Genomic DNA, 23191 nt, shown 5'->3' on the forward strand with positions numbered 1-23191 from the left:
CCGGCGCCTCCCCTGGCCTCGCTGACTGGGGCCCTTCCGCCCATCCGAGCGCGTCCGGCGCTGCGGGGCTCTTCGCAGCACAGGCTGAGCGTTCGTTTGCGCCCTTCGAGCAGTTTTTAAGCGGCCTCCATCTCTTCTTTCCCACTTCGGTTGCTGCTTTGCCCCCCCTCCCCCCCGGTGCTAGGCCACATCTGCTGTCACCAGCCAGGCTTTGTCCTCAACGCCCTCCCCAACATGGCGGCGGGCCGCGGCCGTCACGTGTGTTCTCGCCCTCCCCAACATGGCGGCAGGCGGCGGCCGTCACGTGTTCTTTCCCCACACACACACACACACCCGGCTCTCGCCCTCCCCAGCATGGCGGCAGGCGGCGGCCGTCACGTGACCCCGCCGCGGCGTTGCCAGGCAGCGGCGGACGCGGCCCTGAGAGCGGCTCCCGGAAAGGCCTCGCTTGGGGGAGGGGGGCCCGGACGCCTGGGTCCCCGAGGCGGGGGGGGGGGGGGGCAAGGGCAGGCTGCCCCCGGGGTCCTCAGCGGCGACAGAATCAGAGAAAGACCCCGAAAAGGCGGCGGTGGCAGCAGCCGCCATGGAGATCGTCTACGTGTACACGAAGAAGCGCAGCGACTTCGGCCGGCCCTGCAACTTCTCCGACCGGCCGGCCGAGGTCACCGTGGACATCCCGCCCGACCCCAGCGCCGCCGACGGCTTCATGGCCAGGAACCCCGTGGACGCCTACGTGCAGCACACCAGCGACATGTCCGAGCACGAGGTAACCCCAGCTGCCCGCCAGCAGCGAGGTCCTCCTGGCCCCCCGGGGACCAGGGGGCCCTGGGTGACATGGCGTCTGAGCCGAGCCGCTGGCCGAAGAGCCGCAGTTCCCCGGCTGGAGCCGGCAGCGCTGGAAAACCTGGCTGCGCTTGGGCGCGATGAGCACCTGGTCGGAGCAGAGCCAGCCATCCGGCTTGGCATCTCACTCCCGCTTCCTCCGCGCCGTCCCCCAGGTCAACACGGAGAGGGTCGAGGTGGAAACCCGCGGCGTAAACCACACGGAGGGGGGCTGGCCCAAAGATATCAACCCACAGGAGATGGAGCAAACCATTCGCTTCCGGAAGAAAGCGGAGAAGGATGAAAACTACATCAACACCATCACGCACCTCGGCACCGTAAGGCTGCGCCCGCCGGTGCCGGCGCTTCCTCGCCTGCCCGCTGCCGGTTCCCTCGCCGAGGCGGCTCCCAGCGTCCTGGCGCGGGCTCTGACGGTGCTTCCCTGCAGCTGATGGAGCACTGCATCAAGCAGAACAACGCCATCAACATCTACGAGGAGTACTTTGGAGAGGAGGAGATGGACGAGGTGGAAGACGAGCCCCCCTCTGCCAAAACCATCAACGTCATCAGGTAACACAAGCAGCTGGCCCGGGGCGCTGGGCTCACCGGTCTCTGCAGGTCCACGGTGGGCTGCTGCGCTAGCTGAGTCCTTTGGAGACAGAGGAGGTAGAAAAACTCGTCGGCTTTAGGACAGTGCTGGGTCAGTTTATGGATGGAGAGACCTGCCACAGCCTTGGCCTTGCAGGAGCTGTGCTCAGTAACTCCATCGGCTCCTCGCCTCCCTGCCCTCCGCCCAGGCGCTTTGCTGGTAGGTGCCACAGTCCAGGAAGAGATGCAGCTCTGAGTGTCTTCTAACAGCAGTTTAGGCAAGATCTTGTGTGTGTGTGTGTCTCAAAGATTATTTTCAAATGTCAGGGGCTGTTAGGTCGTTTCTAAAAGTCAGATCCAGTAACTTAATTGGATTCTTAGAAGCATATAACTGGAAAGACTTTATTAAATCACCAACTCTTCTCCCCCCCACCCGGCCCCCCAGAGAATCATTTCCTGCAATCAATACTCAAGGGCTGTGGCTTGTTTTAATTGCGATTCCCACAGTTTCCTTTGGGAAACACTCAACCCAGGGCATGAGAAAGCTGTTAGCAAGCTAATGTCTGTGTTTGATGTTCTGCTGCGAAAAAGGGATCCAAACATAACCAAAAGGACAGCCACGCATCTCTCCTGGCACCCTGATGGATGCAAGAAACTGGCGGTAGCTTATTCCAGCCTGGAGTTCCAGCAAAACGTGAAAGACATGAGCTTTGACTCGTACATCTGGGATCTTGGTAAGGGGAAGAGAAAATTCACCAGTCAGTAATGCTGCCTCTGCGAAAGCACTTTGCGCCTTCCGAGCATCTCACGGATGTAGCGAAGCCTCACAGCCCTCAGAGGGGGTGAACAGAGGTTTAGTTTCGTCTTTGGCCCACAGATCAATGTAGAGAAGGGGAGAAAAGGGATCTGAAAGCTGGCCAACAGATAGAAAATAACCACTAAGTTCCCACTGCACAACTTCGTGAGCTAGAGTACCTGCAACCGGGTCAGGCAACTGAGCCACACTCCTCTTAGGCGGTTCTTATGTTTATGTGGTTCACTTGCCCTTGATTAACAAAGGAAGAGGCAGCAAAGTCCATGTTGAGAATTGCCCTGTTTTACTGAAGAATGTCTCAGGCTTGTTGCTTTTTGGAGTGAAAAATACAAAGAAGAGGGCTGGCATACGGGGGCCTGTCCCTGGGCTGGCAGGCGAGGAGAGGTCAGCTCTCTTTCCCCGTGGCATGGCCAGCGCGCCGGCTGTACCTCGTCTGGCGCTGCACGGCACGGCAGCGAGCCAGGCTGGGAAGGGTGGGTTGCGCTCGCCGCGCGGTACCAAAAGGCTGGATTGGAGGTGGGTGTTGCTTTCCTTTGGGGCTGCCTTCTCACTTTGCTCTTTACTCATCCCTTCTTGGTAGAAAACTCCAACAAGCCGGAGCTGGTTCTCAAGCCGTCATCCCCTCTCGTGAGCCTGGAATACAACCCCAAAGACTCGCACATCCTGGCAGGCGGATGCTACAATGGGCAGATCGGTAAGGAAGATGGATTAGGCGTGAAGCCATATTAATGAGGGACTGGCTTCGTTTAATTCGGTGAGAACGTTGTTCCAGCACTGTTGTGCTCAGAAACAACATAACGTCATTAGTGCTGCAGCTGGGAATACCCTGAGCATGGCTCGAAGCCGCAGGGCTTGGTGGGCTGAGGAAATGCATGCGCTCACCTGCACAGGTAACGGGAGGGGAGGGCACCGTGCCTGGGAGCCCAGGTGTGCGCTGCGCTTGGCAGGGATTTACCTGGGCAGCTCCCAAGGGGCTGCATTCGGGAGGAGGCTGCTGGGACTGGCGCACGTTGCCCAGGGCTGCGGGCACACCTACACACGTCTGAAGAACAGCACGGGACTCCCATGTCCTCAGCTCCGCTTTTCCCTGGAAGCACGCTGGGCCCGTACGGCTGCCCAGCGATCCGCAGGCAGTCGTGCAGTCGGGCCAGCCGGAGTCGCAGCAAGAGCGCAGCAGAGATCACCGGATCAGGTAGCCGAGCAGCATGCATTTTGTGCTCCCACGGCCCCGTATCTTGATGTGGCAAAAGCTCGGAAGAGTTGCTGGCATTTCATTTGCTGAGTTGTTTTTACGCTGCTGTTACACATGCTTAGAAAAGGGCCCCTCTTTGCCAGATTCATTTATGGTTTTGTTATTTAGCCAGCCGCATGAGCCCTTTGATTTAATTGCGCTCATTTTGATGTTTTCCTTGCCATTTGCAGCAGCAATCAGATCTGACAGGGCATGCATTACAGGGCTGTTACTGCACGCTCCGGAGGTGATGAAGGAGAGTGGATTTCACCTCATCCTTCACAGCGCTCCCCAGGCGTGTGGCACAGGCCCAGCAGAGCAGACTCCGTCACGTTCAATTGCCTAATTAGAAGTGAGCAAGAGGGAGCGCGTGCGGCTCGGTGCCATCGTGGCCCAGCTGCCTAACCTTTGCTGGACCGAGGACGGTCCTGCGCCGCGGCCTGCCCTCTGCCATGTGTCGATGCAAAGATAGGGAAAGATGTTTACTGCTGTTCGCACGGGACCTGCCTTCGTTAAGCAGGGCCCTTAGGACACGCAGGAGAAGACTGCAGCCAGGCTCAGGTCACACATGTGCTGGTTTTTAGGAGCTGCTGTTTGGAGTTGACAGGGGCTGGGTGCTTAGACTGTGTCTGGTCCTGCTGAAACCCCTTGTGCAGAGCAGGGGCACACAGTAGGATTAATTGCCTCCAGGGGCTGTAGGACATCTGCCATAGAGAGATCACCACTGAAGAAATGCTGTGATTGTTTAAGATGTTACCACCGTCTAGCTTGGCATCGGCAGCAGGCATTGACCCATCGGCGACCATCATTCTCTCCAGCATGCAGCTGCACTGGTGCAAACTGTTTCCTCTCAGACTGGGCACCCCTTGAGTGATCACAGCAGCAGGATCCCAACCAGCAGGCAGCCTGCATAGTTATTCTGGGGCCGGGAAGTGTGCTGTGAACACTGCAATGAGATTTGTGCCCTCTTCTGGCTTCAACAGCGGGGCAGCATCTCCTCGGGAAATGCCAGGGAGTGGCAAGCAAAGGAGCAGGGCAAGGGAGCTGGTGCAGATCTTGACAGCCTCTTTTCCTTCCCAGCTTACTGGGACACAAGGAAGGGGGGGCTGCCCGTGGAGGTGTCCACCGTGGAGTTCAGCCACAGGGACCCCGTGTACGGAACGATCTGGCTGCAGTCCAAAACCGGCACCGACTGTTTCTCCGCCTCCACCGACGGGCAGGTAAAGGGCAGGAGCAGGGAAGGTGGCAGGCACTCGCACGCGGCCCATGGCTGGCAGGCGCTGACAGCCCAAAAGGGCTTTCCCTGCCTGCGTGACCAGCCCCCGTGACCAGGGGCTGCCCTGCCATGCCAGCATGGGAACCTGCCCCCAGGCAAGTGATTTGGGCCGGCACAGGGAAGCCCTGCCTGGCTCCAGGGCGCTCAGCTCCCCCAGCACCCACGGCTGCTCCAAGAGCAGCCCCTGACTGCAGCGTCGCTCCTGCTGCTTGTCCCTTGCAGGTCCTGTGGTGGGATATCCGCAAGCTGTCCGAGCCCACCGAGACGTTGGTCTTGGACATCACCCGGAAAGGGCTCCTGGAGAATGCTCTGGGTGCCATCTCGCTGGAGTTTGAGCCGACCATGGTGAGCCTCCCCTGGCCTGGCCTGGCATTGGCGTCACCCTGCCTGCACACCCCTGGTCTCAAGGGACAGAGGGAGCGTGGCAGGGCATCTGGTGTGCTGCGGGTGGCAGTGTCACCCTGCCGCAGGCACTTCGTGCTCCCCTCCCCAGAGCCTCACTGACAACCTGGGATTTGGTCCCTCCCTGGGAGAGCTGGGGGCTCCGTGGTTGCTGTAAGTGCATCTGCAGGAGAGCGGGGGGCTTTGAGCCGGCCAGCCTCCCTGGGGCACTGCTGAGAATGCAAATTGTCCAGTGTTGGGCTTCGGCTTTCCTTTTCCTCCCGTGCTATTCTCCAAAGTGGTTTCTGCCGAGACAGGGCAAACCAGCTGCAAGCTCTGAGGGATCTCTGCTCCTCCAGCCTGGGCTCCGTGCACATCTTTGTGCGCGACAGCCGACAGCGCGGCCCTGCAGAGCCGAGTGCTGGGGCACAGGGGGGCAGCAATGCCTGAGGACCCAGCTCGGTTGGTGGCTGCACTTGGAGAGGCCCCTGCAAAGCGAATCCTAACTGGGGCAGGAGCATGAGCCGAACCCAGCGGGGGGACAGTGCCAGGTCACCCCCATGGATGGGGCTCTGCGGGCACAGCGTGGATGTCTGATGCACAGATGCATCAGGAGTCAATCTGTTCCCAGAACCCGGGGTCTTGCTGGCATCGTGGTCCCCAAAGCTCCCAGATCATGCTGGGTACCAGGGCTCTCTTCTCTCCAGACCCTTGCCCCAGCTGGCTCCCCGTGTGCTCTGACAGCAAAGCCCTTCGCTGCCCAACTGTCCCCTGTGCAGTGGGGTCCCCGACCCACTGATGGCTGCTCTCTGCTGCTCCCACCCTCAGCCCACCAAGTTCATGGTGGGTACAGAGCAGGGCATCGTCATCACCTGCAACCGCAAGGCCAAGACACCCCCCGAAAAAATTGCCGGCACCTACAGCGGCCACCACGGGCCTGTCTATGCACTGGCCAGGAACCCTTTCTACCCAAAATTCTTCCTGACGGTCGGTGACTGGACTGCTCGGATCTGGTCAGAGGAGAACAAAGAATCACCGATTATGTGGACCAAGTAGGTGTCAGTGTGTTTTTGAACCTCTGCAAAAAAATGTTCCTTCTCTGTGCAAAAGCACATTCAAGGCAGATGACCAGCAGGGTCTAGTCTGCTCTGGTCAGGGAGGAGAAGCTGGTGGGACAGTTGCCAAGCCAGAGAGGTGCCAGCGTAGCCAAGGGCGCTGGAACAGGGATGTTCCCAGACCCGCGATCTTGGCTAAAGGCACGTGTTGAACACTGTGTGTGCCGGCCGCAGTGGTGGGGCTGGACTTGAGCCTGTCCCCACTGCAGCTGGGCTCTGAGCAGGTCTGTCGGCAGGTACCACCTCTCCTACCTAACAGATGGGTGCTGGAGCACTGTGAGGCCAGCTGTCTTCTTCACGACCAGAATGGATGGGACGCTGGACATCTGGGACTTCCTCTTCAAGCAGAACGACCCCTCCCTCAGCCTGAAGGTTGGGTCCCGCATGGCCCCTTTTTCCTTCACTCCCGTTCCCTCGATGGGGCTGCCCTCGCACCAGCACCCGCAGCGGGAGCTTGGCAGACCTGCCACACTGCCTGGCAGAGCAGACGGAGCTGGGGATGGAGTTGGGAGCTGGGAGAGCGTGCACAGCTCCATCCTGCTTGTGCTGTGCTCTGGATAAGCTCCATCAAATGGCGGGTGTCCCTTCAACCTTGAGCTGTGCCCGGGGCTTAGTGTGCCCAAAAATTTGTGCTTTAGGACCAAAGAGGTTTTAAACATCCCTTGTAGCACTTGTTAATGACAGTGGCATTGATGTGCCTCTGCAGGTTGCGCTGCCTGGCCCAGCAGCCTGACTTCCCTCGTGTGGGCATCACAGGGGCTAGGTGATAGCATCTGCCTGTCCTCCCTCCCCAGATCTGCGACGAGCCCCTCTTCAGCCTGCGTCTGCAGGACAACGGGTGCTTCGTCGGCTGCGGCTCGAAGCTGGGCACCGTCACGCTGCTGGAAATCTCCTCCGGGCTCTGCACCCTGCAGAAGAACGAGAAGACCCTGGCCACAGCTGTAGGTGCCCTTCGGGCTGTGAGCTGCTGTGCCAAGCGGAGCGGCTGGACATCTCACGTTGTAGCAAAGCCCTCAGCGTGGCCAGCGTGCCGTTGGCCCTGTGCACAGCCCCTCCACCAGCGCTGCCCGCGAGCAGGCCCTGCCCTGCTTGCGAAGGGGCTGAGCGGAGGGAGGGTGGGCGGCAGGGTGGCCCCATGGCTCCTAGGGCCGGTGGTGCCATCCCCGTGCAGAGCAGGGTCCCCCTGCTCGGCCTCGACACCCCTCAGAGACCCCCCGCTCTCTGCCCCAGATGTTTGAGCGGGAGACGAAGCGGGAGAAGATCCTGGAGGCCCGGCACCGGGAGATGCGGCTGAAGGAGCGCGCCAAGTCGGGGGGCTGGGACGAGGAGGGGAAGGTGGAGAGGCCGGAGGAGAGCCACGACGAGGTGCTCGAGCAGGTCCGCAAAGAGTTCTTCGAGGTCATCGAAGCAGAGCTGCGGAAGAGGGCGCAGGAGGAGGCCAAGCACTGGCGTGCCAAGGTACTGAGGACGGCAGGGACCAGCCAACCACCACAGGCTCCAAAATCCCCGGAGCGGATGGGCAGGCACTCGGGGAGCATCACCCATGCTTGCCTGGTCTCGCTCTCCCCAGGCAGGTGGGAGGCCCTGTCTTGGACCGGATGGGTCCTCACTCCGAACTAACCCAGCCGTAGGGAAAGCCGTAGGGATGGGGGGACAGGGGACGGGGGATTTTCTGAAGTCATTCCTAAGGACAGCGTGAGGTAGCCGCTGACATGCGGTAAAGCAGCACAACGGGTAGAAAGCTGAGTAGGGAATGGCTGCCATGGGGCAGGGGACATGGGTCAGCCTCTGCTTTTCAGGATAAAGACTATGCAGGTGATATGGGAGAGGAAGAGGAGGAAGGAGAGAGCAAGCTGCCTGAGTATGAAGAAGAAGAGGAGGAGGGGGAGGATGCTACCAAGGTCAGCTAATTCCAGCTTCCTGCCGCTTTCCCCCTCCTTGTTCGGATTGCTGGTCCGTGGCCTGTGGCGCGGGTGCCCACGCGAGGGCACCCAGCCTGACGCCAGCCCTTGCCCAGCCCCGAGCCCTCGTCAGGGCTCTGCCCCGTGTCCCCTCCGTGGGGCTGGCGAGGCGGCGGGGGCGAGCGGCGGCCCTGCGGCCCCTGACCCTGTGCTTGCTCTCTCCGCAGGAGCCATAGCGGGGAAGCAGGACTGACAGACGGCGGAGAAACCTTTGAGTCGGTCACAGATGCTCCCTGGCCCTTTGCCCTCCCGATTTTTTTCCTTTGGGTGAATAAACAGGAGGTTTCCAAGTCCCATTTCCTGTTTTGTCACAGCGGGGTCGAGCAGAGGGTGGGAAAGTCACGTCCTTTCTCTTTCCCTTCTCCCTTCCTCGGCCTGGGTCAAGGCGTGAAGCCAGCTGCCAACCGTGGCACAGTGCCCCATGGCAGCAGGGATGGTGTGTCCCGCACCATGCCCCCAGCTGGTCCTCCCCGGGCCGAGGAGCAGCGCAGCTCGTGACGGCAGTGGGGTCCCGGCGCCTGCACCCCAGGCTTCTCCTGCCCTCTGCTCCCCGACGCGGCACCGTGCCTTTTCCAGGCTGCAGGGGCAATGCCGAGGGCAGCCCCGCTCATCGCGCGTCCTCATTTACTTTGGTCCTTGCGGGAGAGGCGGCGGTGCCAAGAGCCGGGGTTATCAGCGCCGAGTAAACACAGCCTGGCTGTTATTGCGGAGCCGCCGACCTGCCTGCTTACCCGCGGGTCAATTATTAATGAGCTGGCGGTCGGGCTCCCGCGCGGCCCAGCTGGCGCCAGGGGGATGGGGCGGCTGCGCTCGCAGCATCCCGGTGCCGGGGTTTGGGATGAGCCCTCCCGGGAGGGGTCTCCCCGCTGCCTGGGGCTGGCGGGGACGGGGTGCGCAGTCCCCCAGCCCCGAGCTGCACGCTGCCGCCGTCCCTGCGCTGCCGGCTGCCGGCCCATCGTCCTGTCCCCGCTCAGGGCCCGGGGCCGCGTTTTCCAGCCGTGCTGTCTGTGCAGGATTATGGCTCTTCAGGATCCGCAGATCCCCTGCAGGATCCCCAGATCGCGGCGCTGCTGTTTGCTTAACCACAGCTCAGATTGGTTCCCGTCACCTTCTGCTGCGTTCGAGATGGGGGCCAGCACAGGCACCTGCGCTCGGACCAGCCGCGCTCACCCGCGAGCGATGGGCTTCCCCGCTCCTTTCCCTGGTCGGCACGTGCCGGACCGCTAGAGCCCGGCACCAGCCAAGCGGCTCAGGAAGGGCCAGCCCTAAATGCACCAGAGGAGGGAGGTGGAAAGGCATCTCGGTGAGCCCTGCACCATGCACCGACCATGCACCGTGCGGGGCAGGCGCGTTGCCCCCTCGGCCCCCTCTGCCCGCGGCCAGCCCTGCCTGGCCCCGCGCGCTGCCGAACGGGGGTGGCGGGTGCCACCGGGGGAGGGCGCGGAGCAGGGCAGTAGCCAGCGCCGCTCACCGCCAGCCGCTGTGTCAACAGGAGCCGGCCGCGCTGCCCGTTGTTGTGTACAGTTTGACCATCTCCAGGGGACCGGCGTGCCGGGGAGGCTGAGCTGGGCAGGGAAACGCAGCCTCCCCCGGGGCCCTGCCGGGAGGGCGGAGGGGTCAGTCCCCGTCCCCGGTGCTCTGCTAGTGCCCGGGGAAGGGAAAGGGCCGGCTGGGCTGCGGGTGCCCCGCGGCGTCCTCCCGGCCGTGCAGCGCCTGCTCCCTGCGGTGCTGCAGGGTGTTTCGGGACCGGGCGCAAGGGACGGAGTGGGGGACAGCGTGCCCCATGCCCCCACGCACCGGCTCCCCTCGACCCCCGTGTCCTGGTGAGAACATGAAGGCTCCGGGGGACACGGAGGACCAGCAGCTCACGGTGAGTCCTGGCGGGTGACGGGGTCCGTGGGTGCACCGGTCCGGAGGGCTTTGGGACACGGAGAGGCTGCGAAGGGGGCGAGCGGGAGCCTGCAGGGTGCAGAGCGTGCTCCCCCCCCCCCCCCCGTGCATCACTCACCCATTCCCATGGGATCCCCAGGCTGTGCCGTCCTCGCTGCCTGCGTCAGCGGGGTGCAGCGTGCCTCGAGCACCCCTCACCCGGGTGTCCGGTCACCCCGGGCTCCTTCCCAGCCGGCATCCCTCGCGGCTCCGCAGCGGAGCGGGGCCCGGTGCCAGCGGGAGGGCGGGCTGCCCGGGCTGCCCCTTTAAGGCTGATCCCGGCGGTGTTCGCTTTCTTCCCAGGAAAATGAAGCTCTAATTGCTGCGCTGGGCATGGGGGGGTCTCGGGGGCCGGCGATGCCTCGGGTGCCGGGGCAGCCCGCCGCCAGCCCGCCACCGCGGCGCCCAGCCCGGCGTGCCGACGGCCGCCAGCCCCCCGGGCACCCGGCGATGGCCCGTGTGCAGGTGCCGCGTCCCCCAGCCCCACCGCTGCCACCGCCGCTGCCACCGCCACTGCCGCCCCACGCTCACCGGCCCCTGTCTTGCAGGTGGCTCTTCGCATCCGGCCCCTGAGCGCGGCCGAGCTGGAGGAAGGCGCCAGCCTCATCGCCCACCGCCTGGACGAGCAGGTACGGCCGTGGCCGGTGCCACCGGGATGGAGAGACCCCCGGCGGGGACGCGGAGCCAGGGCCACTGCTAGCCTCGGGTGTCCCTGCGCTGTCGCAGCCCCTGCAGCAGGGCAGGACACGCCGGGGGCACCGGGGCCAGGTCTGCGGCGGGGAGGGACAGGGCTTGTTGCAGGCTCTTGGTCTGTGCCTCCTTCCGTGTCCCTGTTCCCGGTGTTTGGGGTGGTGGGGTGTGCAGCCCCCAGGCCGTGCAGGAGACCCTGCAACAGCCAGCAGCACGAGGGGACCCCTGGGGGCTCCGGAGGCTGCTTTGGGTGGGAGCATCCCATTCCTGCAGCGCCCAGGTTGCCCATCCCCGTCCCCCAGCCTGAGCCCGTCGGGGGCTGCACGCCCAGGGGGTCTGGGCAGCGAGGGAGAGTAGGGCAGGCTGCGCCGGAGTGACTTGCGTTGCCGGAAAGGTCAAAATCTGCATTGCAACGGGATACGGCAGGGATGCCGGGAGCCGTGGCGGGGGCGGCGCAAGGTGGGTCCCCCCCCCCGAACGGGGTCCCTGCGGGGTGCCGGCACCCCATCCCGGGCCAGAGGTGCCCGGGCAGCGGGCACCATCCTGGATCGTGCTCACAGCAGTGCTGCCGTGCCCAGGTCCGTGCGCACCGCGCTCTGCCGGGCCGGCAGGTCCCCTGGCACCGTGCACAGCGCTGGCGCTGAGCCCCGCTCGGGGACAAAGGGCCGATTGAGGAGGCGCGGAGGGCCCCGCCGCCGCGGCCCCGCGCCGGCAGCACCGGCACCGCCGGCAGCCCCGCTCACCACCTGCCGCCCCGGCTCGGAGGGGACGCCGGCCCCCCCCTGGTTCCAGCACCATGCGGGAATGTTTGCAGGCTCCTGCAAGGGCTCAGCCCCACGGCAGCCCGGGAGCACGTCCCACTGCCTCCCCGCTGCCCCCCGGCTCCGTCTCTCTGGGGTGCCAGCAGGAACACGGGGAACGGGGACCGCTCCAAGCACGTTTGCCATGGGAAATGCAGGGTCTCCAGGAGGGAGCACCGGGGAAGAGGCAGCTCCAGCCCGGACCCCCGCCGTGCTCCGGCCCAGCTGCTCGCTCCCCCCCCCGGCTCCTCGGGGCGCCCGGGCCAGCCGGCAGCGAGCAATTGCATTACCCGGCCCTTCGCCAGCGCCCGGGCTCTGAAACCCGACTCCCACTTGGGTCCGCTTGGGACACCGGGAACCCGATCGCCCGCGGGGCCAGGGCCGGGGCCGGGACGCGCTGGCGGCTGATGATGGACCCTCCGTGGGGCCCCTCGCCGCCAGGCCCTGGACCCGCCGCCGCTGGGACCGAGCTGCTCGTTGGACGCTCTCCCGCGCATCCGGGCTGCAGCGTGCCGGATACGGGGGCAGCGCCACGGGGGGAAACCCGTGTCTGGGCTGGAGAGAGCGTCCCAATGCATCCGTCTGCCCATGCCCACGCCGCCAACCCAGGGGCTCCCAGCCGCTCGTTAGACCTCAGGGTCCGGCCGGGTGCCAATTAGCGCCGTTAACGGCCATGCAACGCCCAGCCAGGCCCCTGGGTCAGCCCTGCAGGCGCCGCGGCTCCGTGCCCGGCTCCAGCCCCGCTCACGGCCCCCCGGCAGGTCGTGGTGCTGCGCGACCCCATGGAGGACCCCGATGACGTCCTGCGAGCCAACCGCTCCCGGGAGAAATCCTACGTCTTCGATGTGGCCTTCGACTCCACGGCCACCCAGGTGGGGTCCGGGGGGACGTGGGTCTGGGGGCAGCACGTGGGTCTGGGGGGCAGGCAGGGGACAGAGGGTGCAGGGGACGTGCCCTGGGGTATCTCGCCCTCCCGCAGGAGACCGTGTACCGTGCCACCACCCGGGGCCTCGTCGCCGGCGTCATCTCCGGCTACAACGCCACCGTCTTCGCCTACGGCCCCACCGGTGAGGGGCGATGGGGGCCCCGCGGCCCTGGGAGCAGGGCAGCCCCACGGCGGATGGGAAGGGGGGGGGTCCTGGCCCCACGCCAGCCCCACGCCAGCCCCCTGCTCTCCCCCAGGCTGCGGGAAGACCTACACCATGCTGGGCACGGACCGCGAGCCCGGCATCTACGCCCGGACCCTCGGCGACCTCTTCCAGGCCATCGAGGACACCAGCGGCGACATGGACTACGAGGTCTCCATGTCCTACCTCGAGGTGCGGGCGGCACGGGGGGGGACACACCGGGGACGTCCCCCTGTCCCGTGCAGCCCTGCCCGGCGACGCTGCCCCAAGCAGGGCGTCTTTGGGTGCTGGGGCGATGGGCGAGGGATGCTGCGCCCCGGCCGGTCCCCTACGCCGGGCAGGACGTGCCCAGCTCCTTCTCCCTGCCCAGATCTACAACGAGATGATCCGGGACCTGCTGAACCCCTCGCTGGGCTACCTGGAGCTGCGGGAGGACTCCAAGGGCGTCATCCAGGTGGCCGGCATCACCGAGGTCTCGGCCATCAACGCCGAGGAGGTGAGCGGACGTCGGAAGGGGACGTCGGGAGGGGACGCCGTGGCACGGAGGTGGCGAGTCCCCCCCCCCCCCCCCCAGTGCTGCCCGTCTCCCCCAGGTCATGCAGCTGCTGCTGAAGGGCAACAAGCAGCGGACGCAGGAGCCCACGGCCGCCAACCGCACCTCGTCGCGCTCCCACGCGGTGCTGCAGGTCTCCGTGCGCCAGCGCAGCCGCCGGGGCGGCGCGGTCCGCCTGGGCCGCCTCTTCATGATCGACCTGGCGGGCTCGGAGCGGGCGGCGCAGGTAGGAGCCGGGGAGCCGCCGGGGCCGGCGGTGCAGCCACCCCGCTGCCCCCGGCGCTGCTCTCCCTCGCCAGACCCAGAACCGCGGGCAGAGGATGAAGGAGGGAGCGCACATCAACAGGTCGCTGCTGGCCCTGGGCAACTGCATCAACGCCCTGAGCGACAAGGCGAGCAATAAGTACGTCAACTACCGCGACAGCAAGCTCACCCGCCTGCTCAAGGTGCGGCGGCGCGGGGCTCCGAGGGTGGGCACGGCTGGCCCAGGCTGGACCCCCCCCCCCCGGCCCGGCCCCTCTCACCGATGCTCCCCGCGGCCAGGACTCCCTTGGCGGCAACAGCCGCACGGTCATGATAGCCCACATCAGCCCGGCCAGCACCGCCTTCGAGGAGTCGCGCAGCACCCTCACCTACGCCGACCGGGCCAGGAGCATCAGGACCATGGTGGGAACCCGCTCCCCCGCTGCGCACCAGCCCTCTCCCACCCCTCCGCCGGCTGCGTGGAAGCCGTGCCGCGTCGGCAGCGTGGCACCAGCTGCGCAGCGCCTGGGGCAGCCGAGCGGCCCCCGCCAGGGAGGGCAGGAGGTGTTCGCCCTGACGCTGCCTCGCTGGCCCCGGAGCAGGGACTCCATGCAGGGACCTGCTCAGGGACCTGCTCCATGAGCCATGACCCACTTGGGAACCTGCTCTGGGACCTGCTCCATGAGCTGTGTCCTGCTTGGGGACCTGCTCCATGAGCCATGCCCTGCTCAGGGACCTGCTGGGGACCTGCTCCATGAGTTGTGCTCTGCTCAGGAATGTGCTTGAGTACCTGCTCCATGAGCCGTGCCCTGCTCGGGAATCTGCTCAGGGACCTGCTCCATGAGCCATACCCTGCTTGGGGATCTGCTCAGGGACCTACTCCATGAGCCATACCCTGCTTGGGGATCTGCTCAGGGACCTGCTCCATGAGCTGTGTCCTGCTTGGGGATCTGCTCAGGGACCTACTCCATGAGCCATACCCTGCTTGGGGATCTGCTCAGGGACCTACTCCATGAGCCATACCCTGCTTGGGGATCTGCTCAGGGACCTGCTCCATGAGCTGTGTCCTGCTTGGGGATCTGCTCAGGGACCTACTCCATGAGCCATACCCTGCTTGGGGATCTGCTCAGGGACCTGCTCCATGAGCCATACCCTGCTTGGGGATCTGCTCAGGGACCTACTCCATGAGCCATACCCTGCTTGGGGAGCTGCTCAGGGACCTACTCCATGAGCCATACCCTGCTTGGGGAGCTGCTCAGGGACCTGCTCCGTGAGCCGTGTCCTGCTTGGGGAGCTGCTCAGGGACCTGCTCCGTGAGCCGTGTCCTGCTTGGGGACCTGCTTGTGGTCCCTACTTCGGGACTTGCTTGGGGTCCCGCTCCACCAGCCGTACCCCGCTCAGGGACCCTGCTGGGGGGACGCGCTCTGCTCGGGGCAATGGGGTGCCCCAGCCCCGCTCACGCCGGGTCCCCATCCCAGGTGAGGAGGAACCTGCTCAGCGTCTCGTACCGCGTGGCGCAGTACAGCAGCATCGTCGCCGACCTCCGCAGGGAGATCCAGCACCTCAAGAGCCGCGTGGACACCGAGCCGGGGCGCCCGGCGCAGGGCGAGCGCGGGGACATCCGCTACGTCCAGGGTAGGTCCCGGCCGTGCCCTCGCCCTCCGCCGGATGGGGAAGCCGCCGGCCCTGACGTCCCTGTGGCCCCAGCCCAGGTCCAGCTGCAGGGCGCCGGTGGCGAGCGCCCGGAGCCGGGCCGCCTGCGCGAGGAGCTGCTGGGCGCCTGCCGCGAGCAGGAGGCCCTGCGCCGCCTCCTCCTCGAGCTGGAGGGCACCGCGCTGCACGCCCGCCTGGAGGCCTCCCGCCACCTCCTCACCCTCGCCCGGTAAGCGGGGCACACGGCCCCCCGCGCCGACGGGGACGGGGTCCCTCAGCCCCCCGGGCGGGCGGTGAGTCCGTCTCCCCCTCGCCGCAGCTGGGACCAGAAGACGCGGCGGGGCCGGCAGAGGAGCGAGGAGGGAAGGAAGGAGCCGTACGGCCCCGGCGACAGCGAGCGGGACTCGGACACGGGGGACGACCAGTCGGACGTGCCGGAGCCGCCCAACGTGGCTGCGGCCCGTGAGAGCATCGTGGCCCTCATGGAGGAGCAGAGCCGGCTCCAGGAGCGGAAGGTTTGGCAGCCCCATCCCTGGTGCCCACAGCCGAAATGCATGTCACCAGGGAGCTGAGTTTGACAGGTCTCAGCCCAGCAACATGTGCTCTCTGGCAGCTCTGCTTGCATGCGCAGGCTGGAGTTTGGGTCAGGCACGAGGGTCCCTGGCAGGACACGGTGGGTGCCCCGAGTGGGGGTGCTGGCCATGGGGCAGGGATGCCGGTCCCGTGCAAGGATGCTGGTCCCGTGCAGGGGTGCCAGTCCTGTGCAAGGATGCCGGTCCCGTGCAAGGATGCCAGTCCTGTGCAGGGGTGCTGGTCCCATGCAGGGGTGCTGGCCGTGGGGCAGGATTGCTGAGCCCGCCGCATGCCCACAGGCAGAGCTGGAGCGGCGCTTCCGGGAGAGCCAGCAGCGCGCGCGGCGCCTGGAGGAGGCCCTGCCGTGCTGGAGCGGCTCGGAGGAGCAGCGGGAAGTGCTGGGCCTGCTGCGCCGGGTGCACGAGCTGCAGCTGGAGAACGCGGAGACGCAGTCCCGCACCCTGCTCGAGGGCGGCCCGCTGCACCCGCCGGCCGCCGTGCTGCAGCGCTTCGACCGGCACCGTGCCCTCTGCGCCCGCATCATCCGGCAGCAGCGGCAGCTCATCGCCGGTGCGCCCCTCCCGCAGCTGCGAGGCCGTGACGTTACAGGCCCTGTCACGACAGGCCACATTGCGATGTGTTGGGATGCAGCGCGGCCCCGTCACCGCGTGTTCACGCTGCAGCGTTGTGCTGCCGTGCCATGGCAAAGCAGCGGCTTCTCCCGGCACTGTCCCACCAGGGAGCGGGTGCAGGCAGTCGCTGCGCGCTTCTATCGTGACGTAAGGGTCTATGGCCGTGCTGTCACGATGGGAGCCCTGCCCAGCGTCACGTCGGGGTCGTTGCAATAGGACGCTGCGGGGCAGTGCCGCCGCGGAGCCGGGGGGCCGCAGGGCGGGGGGCAGCCCTCACCCTGTGCTTCCCCCCCCTCCCTGGCAGACCACGGGCTGTCGGTGCCGCGGCGGCTGCAGGAGCTCTACGAGACCTACCGGCGGGAGCTGGCGGGGGGCCCGGAGCGCCGCGCCGCCCCGAAGGTACGGCTGGGGACTCGGCCCCGCCGCCCGGCCCCGGGGCAGGGCCGCCGCTCACCCCACTGCCCCCCTGCCCAGGGCACCCCCCTGCCCCGCATCCCGCAGGCGCCCGGCGCTGGGAGCCTGTCGGCCGCCAACCAGCCCAGCGCGGGGACGCGGGGTCCCCGGAGGGATGCCCTCCCGCCCCTGCTCCCCGGGGCGCGCAGGTAGGTTTGCAGAGCCCGGCCCGGGCGCGCACAGCGCTGCACGCGCACCCCGTGGCCGTGCCGCAGGGTAAGGGGCGTCCCCTCCGCAGCGGCGACCTGGCGTTCAAACCGAGCCCGCGGGCACGGCGCAGAGTGATCGTGGCGATGCCCACGCCGCCTCCCGCCGACGGCACAGCACTCCCGGAGGTGAGCAGGGCCGTGCCGCCGTGCCCGAGCCCCGGCACTGCTGGGATGGGGACGCGGCGGCTCAGCGTGCCTGTTCCTCCGGCAGTGCCTGCCGTGGGCCAGCCTGGCCAGCTGGAGCAGCCAGCACAACTCCTCGCCGGGCAGCACCAGCGGCTCCGAGGCGGCTCCGGGGCGCGGAGCCGAGCAGCACGGCCAGCAGGCGCGGGAGCTGCAGCAGCCACCGGCCCCCGTGTCCGGCAGCACCAAGAGCATCGCGGCGGAGGCCGCCCGGCGCCGCTGCTGCCAGCTGCTCAGTGCCCGCTGGAGCCCGCCGGAGCCACCACCGGAGCGGAGCAGGCTGCCCTCGTGCGAGGACAGCCCGGCCAGCAGCGCGGCAGGGACGGCGCTCCGCTGGGTCCAGGCGCGCAAGAAGGGCGGCAAGAAGCCGGAGAAGAGGGAAGAGTCACTGGATGCCAAAAGGAGGAAGAGGCGGTCGCGGTCCTTCGAGGTCACCGGCCGGCGGGTAGGTGCCAGCGCGGAGCGGCCTCTCCATGCCGCTCTCCGCACCCTGGGGAGGACGGCACGGGGCGAAGGCCACCGAGAGCTCCCTTCACCTGCCTTTTGCCCCCTGCCTGGTACCACATCCGCGCCCGGCCCCGATCCCCTGCCCACGGCCCCTCCGTGTCTCGCAGCTCGCGGACCCCAAGGACGCCGCGCCGCGGCCCCTCGCGCTGCACAGCAGCTCCGAGCACGCGGCGCCGGCGATGCCCGGGGCGAGGGTCCCGCAGAGCCAGCTCGCCGGTGAGCCCGTCCGCCCCGCCGCCGAACCCCAGCCCCGCCGCCGGCAGCCCTGCCCCGGTGTGGGACTCGCACCCCGGGGTGCTGCTGACCTCCCCCCTTCTCCCCCAGGTCGTGGGGACTCGGCGCTGCCTGCCCCCCTCCGCCTCCCCGCCAGCGTGAAGACGGGCCGGAGGCACTGAGCCCAGCGCCCGGCCGTGCCAAGGCAGCGGGGCTGAGCGCCCGCCCCAGCACCACGCAGCAGCCCCCGCTGCACCCTGCATCCGTATGGCCCCGGCGCCCCAGGGGGTCTCGTGCAGCCCCGCGGTGCCAAGCCTGCTGCCGGGGTGTCCGTCCTGGCCCCGCGGGAAGAGCACGGTGCTCGGAGGGGCTCCCCGGGGTCCCCCGGAGCAGCCGCGCTTATCCAGCCCTCTCCAAGCTCGGCTGGCTCCGGTGCTTAGCAAACACCCCCCCCCTTGCCAAGCTGACCCTGAAGCATGGACCTGAGGCCCCGGGGATGGACGCAGCTGTGCCGGGATGTGACCATGGCCAGAGCCTGCCGGCAGCCCTGGGAAGGGCCCGCGCGGATGCACACATGTGTTCGCCACGCCGGGGGGATGCAGCCAGTTGCCCAGCGCCGCCGTGGACCGAGGGGGCTGTTTGGCGCAGGGTGTCCCGGGGGGTTTTATCCTTCCTAAGGGTTGCATTAAACGGAGCCTGGCTGAGCCTGGGAGCGGTGCAAGTGCAGCCCTCCACATCCAGCCCTGCCAGCCCCCCGGCAAGGGGAAAAACCCCATGGACACTCCCGTGCTCGTTTTCTGCCTTTATTAGGAATGGGGGTGAGGGGTGCCCGGCCCCGGCAGGGATCGGCCGGCTGCTGGCCCCGAGCTGGCGTTGCGGCCCCGCCGGGGAGGCACCCGGATCGCTCGCCCCGGCCCGGGCATGTGCCCCCACTCGCCCACCGAGCCCCGGGGCTCTGCCACCGGCGGCACAGAGGGACCCCCGCGCAGGGGGGGTATCACCGTCATCATCCTCGTGCCCAGGACGGCGGGAGGGGGCTGAGCCCGTGGCGCAGACCCTGCATTTCACCTCCTGCACCGCCAGGACAGGGACCCCCATCCCCAGCGCCCCGCCAGCACCGGGAATGGCAGGCATCGACAGGGCGGTCCGAAAGGGGTGGTGGTGGGGGGATCGGCCCGGCGCAGGGACCTCCGTCTACCTACGAAAGGGAGGAAAAAAGCGAGGGGGAGCCCCCCGGCGTGTGGGCACGGCCGGCCCGCGAGGCCGGGGCCAGTCCCGGCGGGATCGGGGCCGGGCACGGCGGCGCCGGCGCTACTTCTTGGCCTTGATGAGGGAGTGGTAGACGGGCTTGATGACGATGTGGAGGTGCAGGGAGTTGTCGATGAGGTACTCGGAGGTGCGCTTCTGCAGGTCGGCGTGTGCGAGGAAGTCGGCCACCTCGTCGGAGCTCTGGTGGAAGCTGTAGGCGTGCTTGACGAAGACGCGGCCCTGCTGCCGCACGCCCACCAGCACCGTCTTCTGGAAGCTGACGCCGGCGAAGTCGGAGCTGCTCATGGCCGGCGTGATGACGAGCCGGGGGCGGCCGTCCTCGATGCGCGCCGACTGGATGGCGCCCGACACGGAGTCCGAGTAGACGGGGCGCAGGCTGATGGGCAGCCAGCGCGGCGAGAAGAGCACGTTCCAGGTGACCCTCTTGCTGGTGTCGTGGCTGCTGGGGCCCAGCTGGGTCTGGAAGCTGGTGCTGCGGTCGTCCCGCGCCGGGTTGTTGATGACCCACTGGGAGCCCCAGCCGGGCGCGAGGTAGTTGCGGGGCAGGAACATGCTGCAGTTGACGTCGAAGTACTTGGCGAAGTGGAGCGGGGAGGCGGCGTGGAACTGGAAGGCCTGGAAGAGCAGGTCCCGCACGGCGCCGTAGTGCTGCGCCAGCACCGCCGACTGCGCCTGCAGCCGGAAGAGCTGGCCGGGAGCGATCATGGGGTAGCGGATGGCGCGCAGCACCCGCTCGGCCACGGGGGGCTCGGGCTGCCGGCGGCCCAGCCAGCCCTCCACGGCGGTGTAGAGCTCCAGCTCGCTGTGCAGCACCAGGTCGGAGCGCTCGAGCAGCAGCAGCAGCAGCTCCGCGCTCACCGAGGCCCACTCGGCGCTGCCCAGCACCGCCGACAGGTTCCAGGCGAGGAACTGGAGGCAGCTCTCCTGCAGCGCCTCGTCCCCGACGCGCACCGCGTACTGGTACCAGCCCACCACATGGCCCTGGCTCGACTCGCTCGCCAGGTGGGTCTTCATGTAGTCGGCGACGCCGCGCTGCAGCGCCCGCACCCGGTACTTGCTGGCCAGCTGGTGCATGGGGATGGCTTGGTGCAGCAGGATGGACACCCCGCCGCAGTACAGGTACCTGGGGGGGCAGAGCGCGGGGCGGTGACACCGGCGGCCCCCAGCCCCGCTCCCGGCCCCCAGCACGGCCCCGGCCGCCCACCGGCGCGCTCGGCCCCCCGCGCGCACCTGATGAACTTGTCGAAGAGCACGGCGCTCTCGGGCGGCTCGTGCAGGGTGACGACGCTCTGGTTGCGCAGGAGGCCCTCGAAGACCTCGCTCTGGAGGCTGAGCAGCAGCTGGTGCACGTGGAAGACCTTGGCCTCGTCGGAGGCGGCCGCGCGCACCCGCAGCACCGCGTCGCTGGCGTTGCCGTTCTGCAGCAGCTCCTGCAGCCGCTGCAGCAGCGTCAGCGAGTGGTTGATGGTGGCCGCCGTGGCGTCGCCGCTAAGGTCGGCTTTCTGGGCTGCGGGCAGACGGCACCGTCCCAGCGCTGCGCCCCGGCGCGGGGGCTCGGTGGGGCGAGACGGCGCAGTGGGACAGTGCAGGGTTAGCATCGCGCCGTGCACAGCCTCCCTCCGCTGCCCCAGTGCCAAAGGGGCATCCAGTGCCCAGGAGATACGGGGAGGACGAGGGGCCCGGGGACCTCGGCAGCTGCGGGCTGCTCTTCTGGCAGGAGAAGGGGTGAGAGCACCGTGCCGTGGGCTGGGATGCGCGGAGAAGCAGCCCTGTGCCGGGCGCCCCTGCGCCCCGCACCGGGGTTCACAGCGGTCCCCAGCCCGCCAGCTCCCCCAGCATCGCCGGCAGCTCCAGCCTCCTCCCCGGCCCCGCTCGGGCAGGCACCAAGGGCGAGTGTCCCCCCGCGCCATGTCCCCACAGGGCTGGGCTCCCAGTGCTGCAGGAATGGGGAGCCAGGCCAGCAGGACAGGGACTCAGTGCTCCCGGCAGTGCCCTGGGTGCAGGGAGCCTTCCTCCCCCTCCTCTCCCTCCCACGTGCCTGGCACGACTCCTGCCACCTCCCAGGAGCCGGAGCGTCTTTCCCCCAGGGCGAGTTTGGCCCCATCTCCCTCAAATCCGCGTCTTGCCGGGCGGCGATGCTGCAGATTACTCTTCCCAGCTCCAGCTTAAGCCTGGCTAAGCGGGAATTGGGAATGGGATCGGGAGCCTCTTGCCTCATGGTGCCTGATATCGCTCCTTCGAGGGGATCCCGGGGCTGCGGTGTGCCGGGTGCTGAGCACAGCCTGGCACCTCCCCGATGCCGTGGGGCACAACGCAGCTGCGGATCCCGGCACAGCCACGGGGCACGGCACGGCCGTGGGGCACGGCATGGCCACGGAGCACAGCACGGCCGCTCGCTGCAGCCGGGCCCCCTGGGTGCCCCGAGCCCGGCTCAGCCCGGACCTTCCCGCCGGAGAGCCGCGGGGATCACCGGACGCCCAGGCGGGAAGGACCCGGCCGTGCTCCACCCTGGCACCCCAGCGAGGGCGAGCGCAGCACGGCCATGCCCTGCTCCGGGCTCCCCCCTCCGCGGCCGCTCTTACCGGCTTGCACGGTGAGGAGGAGGAGGAGGAGGAAGGCGGCAGCGGCGCAGCCCCAGCGGCGGGCCGGGCAGGGCCGGGCCCCCGTCAGCCTCGCCATGGCTTGGCAAGCGCATCTGCCGGGGGCTCAGCGCCGCACTGGCGCGCGCGGTGCCCGCCAGGCTCTTATGTAGGCCACGACCCTCCCAGCCCGCGCGCCCGCACCGGCACATTGATTGGTGGAAACTGGGACCGGCCGTTTCCAAGGGAACCGCTTCCCGGCCGGAATCGATCCCATCCCGGCCCCCCAGCACCCCAGAGCTGGTGTAGCGGGGTGCCCCGGCGAGCCCCAGGCACCGTGCGGGGCCACCTCCGGCTCGCTCGCTGCAGCCTGCGCCGGCTCCCGGCACCCTCCAGGTGCTGCCGATGCCGGAGCGGCCGCCCCATCCCGGCCGGATGGCTGCAGCTCTTTGTGCCCGGCATGGCGAGGCCGCGGGGACTGACGGGCCCTTTGCATTCAGGGCACAGCGCGGCGGCGGCCTCGCGCTCCCCCCCCGCGCCAGCCGGCCTCATGGGTATTCATGCCGGCAGCAGCGCTCGCCCTCCCATCACCATGGCATCCGGGCTGCCGGCAGGAACTGCCTGCCCTTTTCCCAGCCTTTGCAGCCAAGGCGCTCCGTGCGCCGCGCGAGTGCCCTGTGCCAGCCTCCGCTGGCGCCGCGCCGCCTCTCGCCAGGGCTTTGCGAGAGGGCTGGAGCAGTGCTCGCCCCCGCCACGGCCCCCCTGCGCTGCCCGGGGGTCCGGCACGTCTCGGCCTCGGGGCCGGGAGCATCCGGTCCCTGTTCATTAGACGGGCCGGGGGGGCTTTGCGAGGGGTGCTGCGGCTGCCCCCGCCGGGGCATCACCCAGACCTGGATGGGCTCCGGGACCTTCAACATGTGACAGCGGCTGCCCCACGCAGACCAGTGCCACACTGCACCGCACTGCACCGCGCCAGGGAATATCAGCCTGTTCCCATTTATCGAGTAGCTGCCTGGGCTGGCGGGATTGGAGCCGGCATCGGCTTTATTGCAGCTTCTGCGTTAAGCTGCTAAGCGAAGTGGAAACCCGGCGCTGGGGCCGATGGGCAGCATGGGGAGGGCACCGGCCGGGACACCCTGCCGGGAAGGGGGCCCGGGGCGAGCAGGGGGTGCGCAGCCCATCCGCACCCTTGCGTCCCCATACCCATTTTTGCACCTGTGAGGGCACCTGAGGACGGGTTTGCTCTGGATTCCCGCGAGCCCGGAGGTGGACAGGGGCTGCCCAGTCCCCGAGCGCCTGCCTGGTCCCAATGGGGGGGGTTAGATGGGGTTTCCAGATGTTGCACGTGGCAGATGTTGACACGGTTCCCATGCGGGGATTGCACATCTGG

At 67.8% G+C, this 23191-nt stretch overlaps 3 protein-coding genes across 4 annotated transcripts; 2 read left to right on the forward strand and 1 right to left on the reverse strand.

Moving 5' to 3' along the window:
• Positions 1-524: 524 nt before the first annotated feature.
• DNAI2 (dynein axonemal intermediate chain 2) lies at positions 525-8462 on the forward strand. Of its 2 annotated transcripts, XM_067308121.1 has the most exons (12): positions 525-766; positions 999-1160; positions 1271-1392; positions 2002-2144; positions 2805-2918; positions 4536-4675; positions 4954-5076; positions 5941-6164; positions 6464-6599; positions 7022-7168; positions 7458-7685; positions 8027-8462. In XM_067308121.1, the coding sequence occupies exons 1-12, from the start codon at positions 584-586 to the stop codon at positions 8135-8137; spliced, it is 1833 nt and encodes a 610-aa protein (XP_067164222.1). In that variant the 5' UTR covers positions 525-583; the 3' UTR covers positions 8138-8462. The 2 variants fall into 2 exon arrangements, with proteins under 2 accessions (XP_067164222.1, XP_067164224.1); XM_067308123.1 differs by lacking the exon at positions 8027-8462 and having other exon boundaries at positions 6487-6599; positions 7458-7542.
• Positions 8463-10019: 1557 nt separating this feature from the next.
• KIF19 (kinesin family member 19) lies at positions 10020-18135 on the forward strand. Its single transcript, XM_067308637.1, has 17 exons — positions 10020-10058; positions 10666-10746; positions 12369-12479; positions 12587-12674; positions 12790-12926; positions 13105-13230; positions 13328-13513; positions 13587-13733; positions 13831-13953; positions 15009-15165; positions 15238-15412; positions 15503-15698; positions 16056-16326; positions 16693-16787; positions 17262-17678; positions 17848-17956; positions 18065-18135. The coding sequence occupies exons 1-17, from the start codon at positions 10020-10022 to the stop codon at positions 18133-18135; spliced, it is 2529 nt and encodes an 842-aa protein (XP_067164738.1).
• A 1100-nt stretch (positions 18136-19235) lies between these two features.
• On the reverse strand, positions 19236-21901 carry BTBD17 (BTB domain containing 17). The gene is made up of 3 exons (XM_067308388.1): positions 21805-21901; positions 20453-20729; positions 19236-20345 (listed from the first exon to the last, which is right to left on the reverse strand). Exons 1-3 carry the CDS (start codon positions 21899-21901, stop codon positions 19265-19267), a joined length of 1455 nt encoding a protein of 484 aa, XP_067164489.1. The 3' UTR covers positions 19236-19264.
• Between the last annotated feature and the right edge of the window lie 1290 nt (positions 21902-23191).

The sequence above is a fragment of the Apteryx mantelli genome, chromosome 19 (assembly GCF_036417845.1).
Source record: "Apteryx mantelli isolate bAptMan1 chromosome 19, bAptMan1.hap1, whole genome shotgun sequence".
NCBI lineage: Eukaryota > Metazoa > Chordata > Aves > Apterygiformes > Apterygidae > Apteryx > Apteryx mantelli.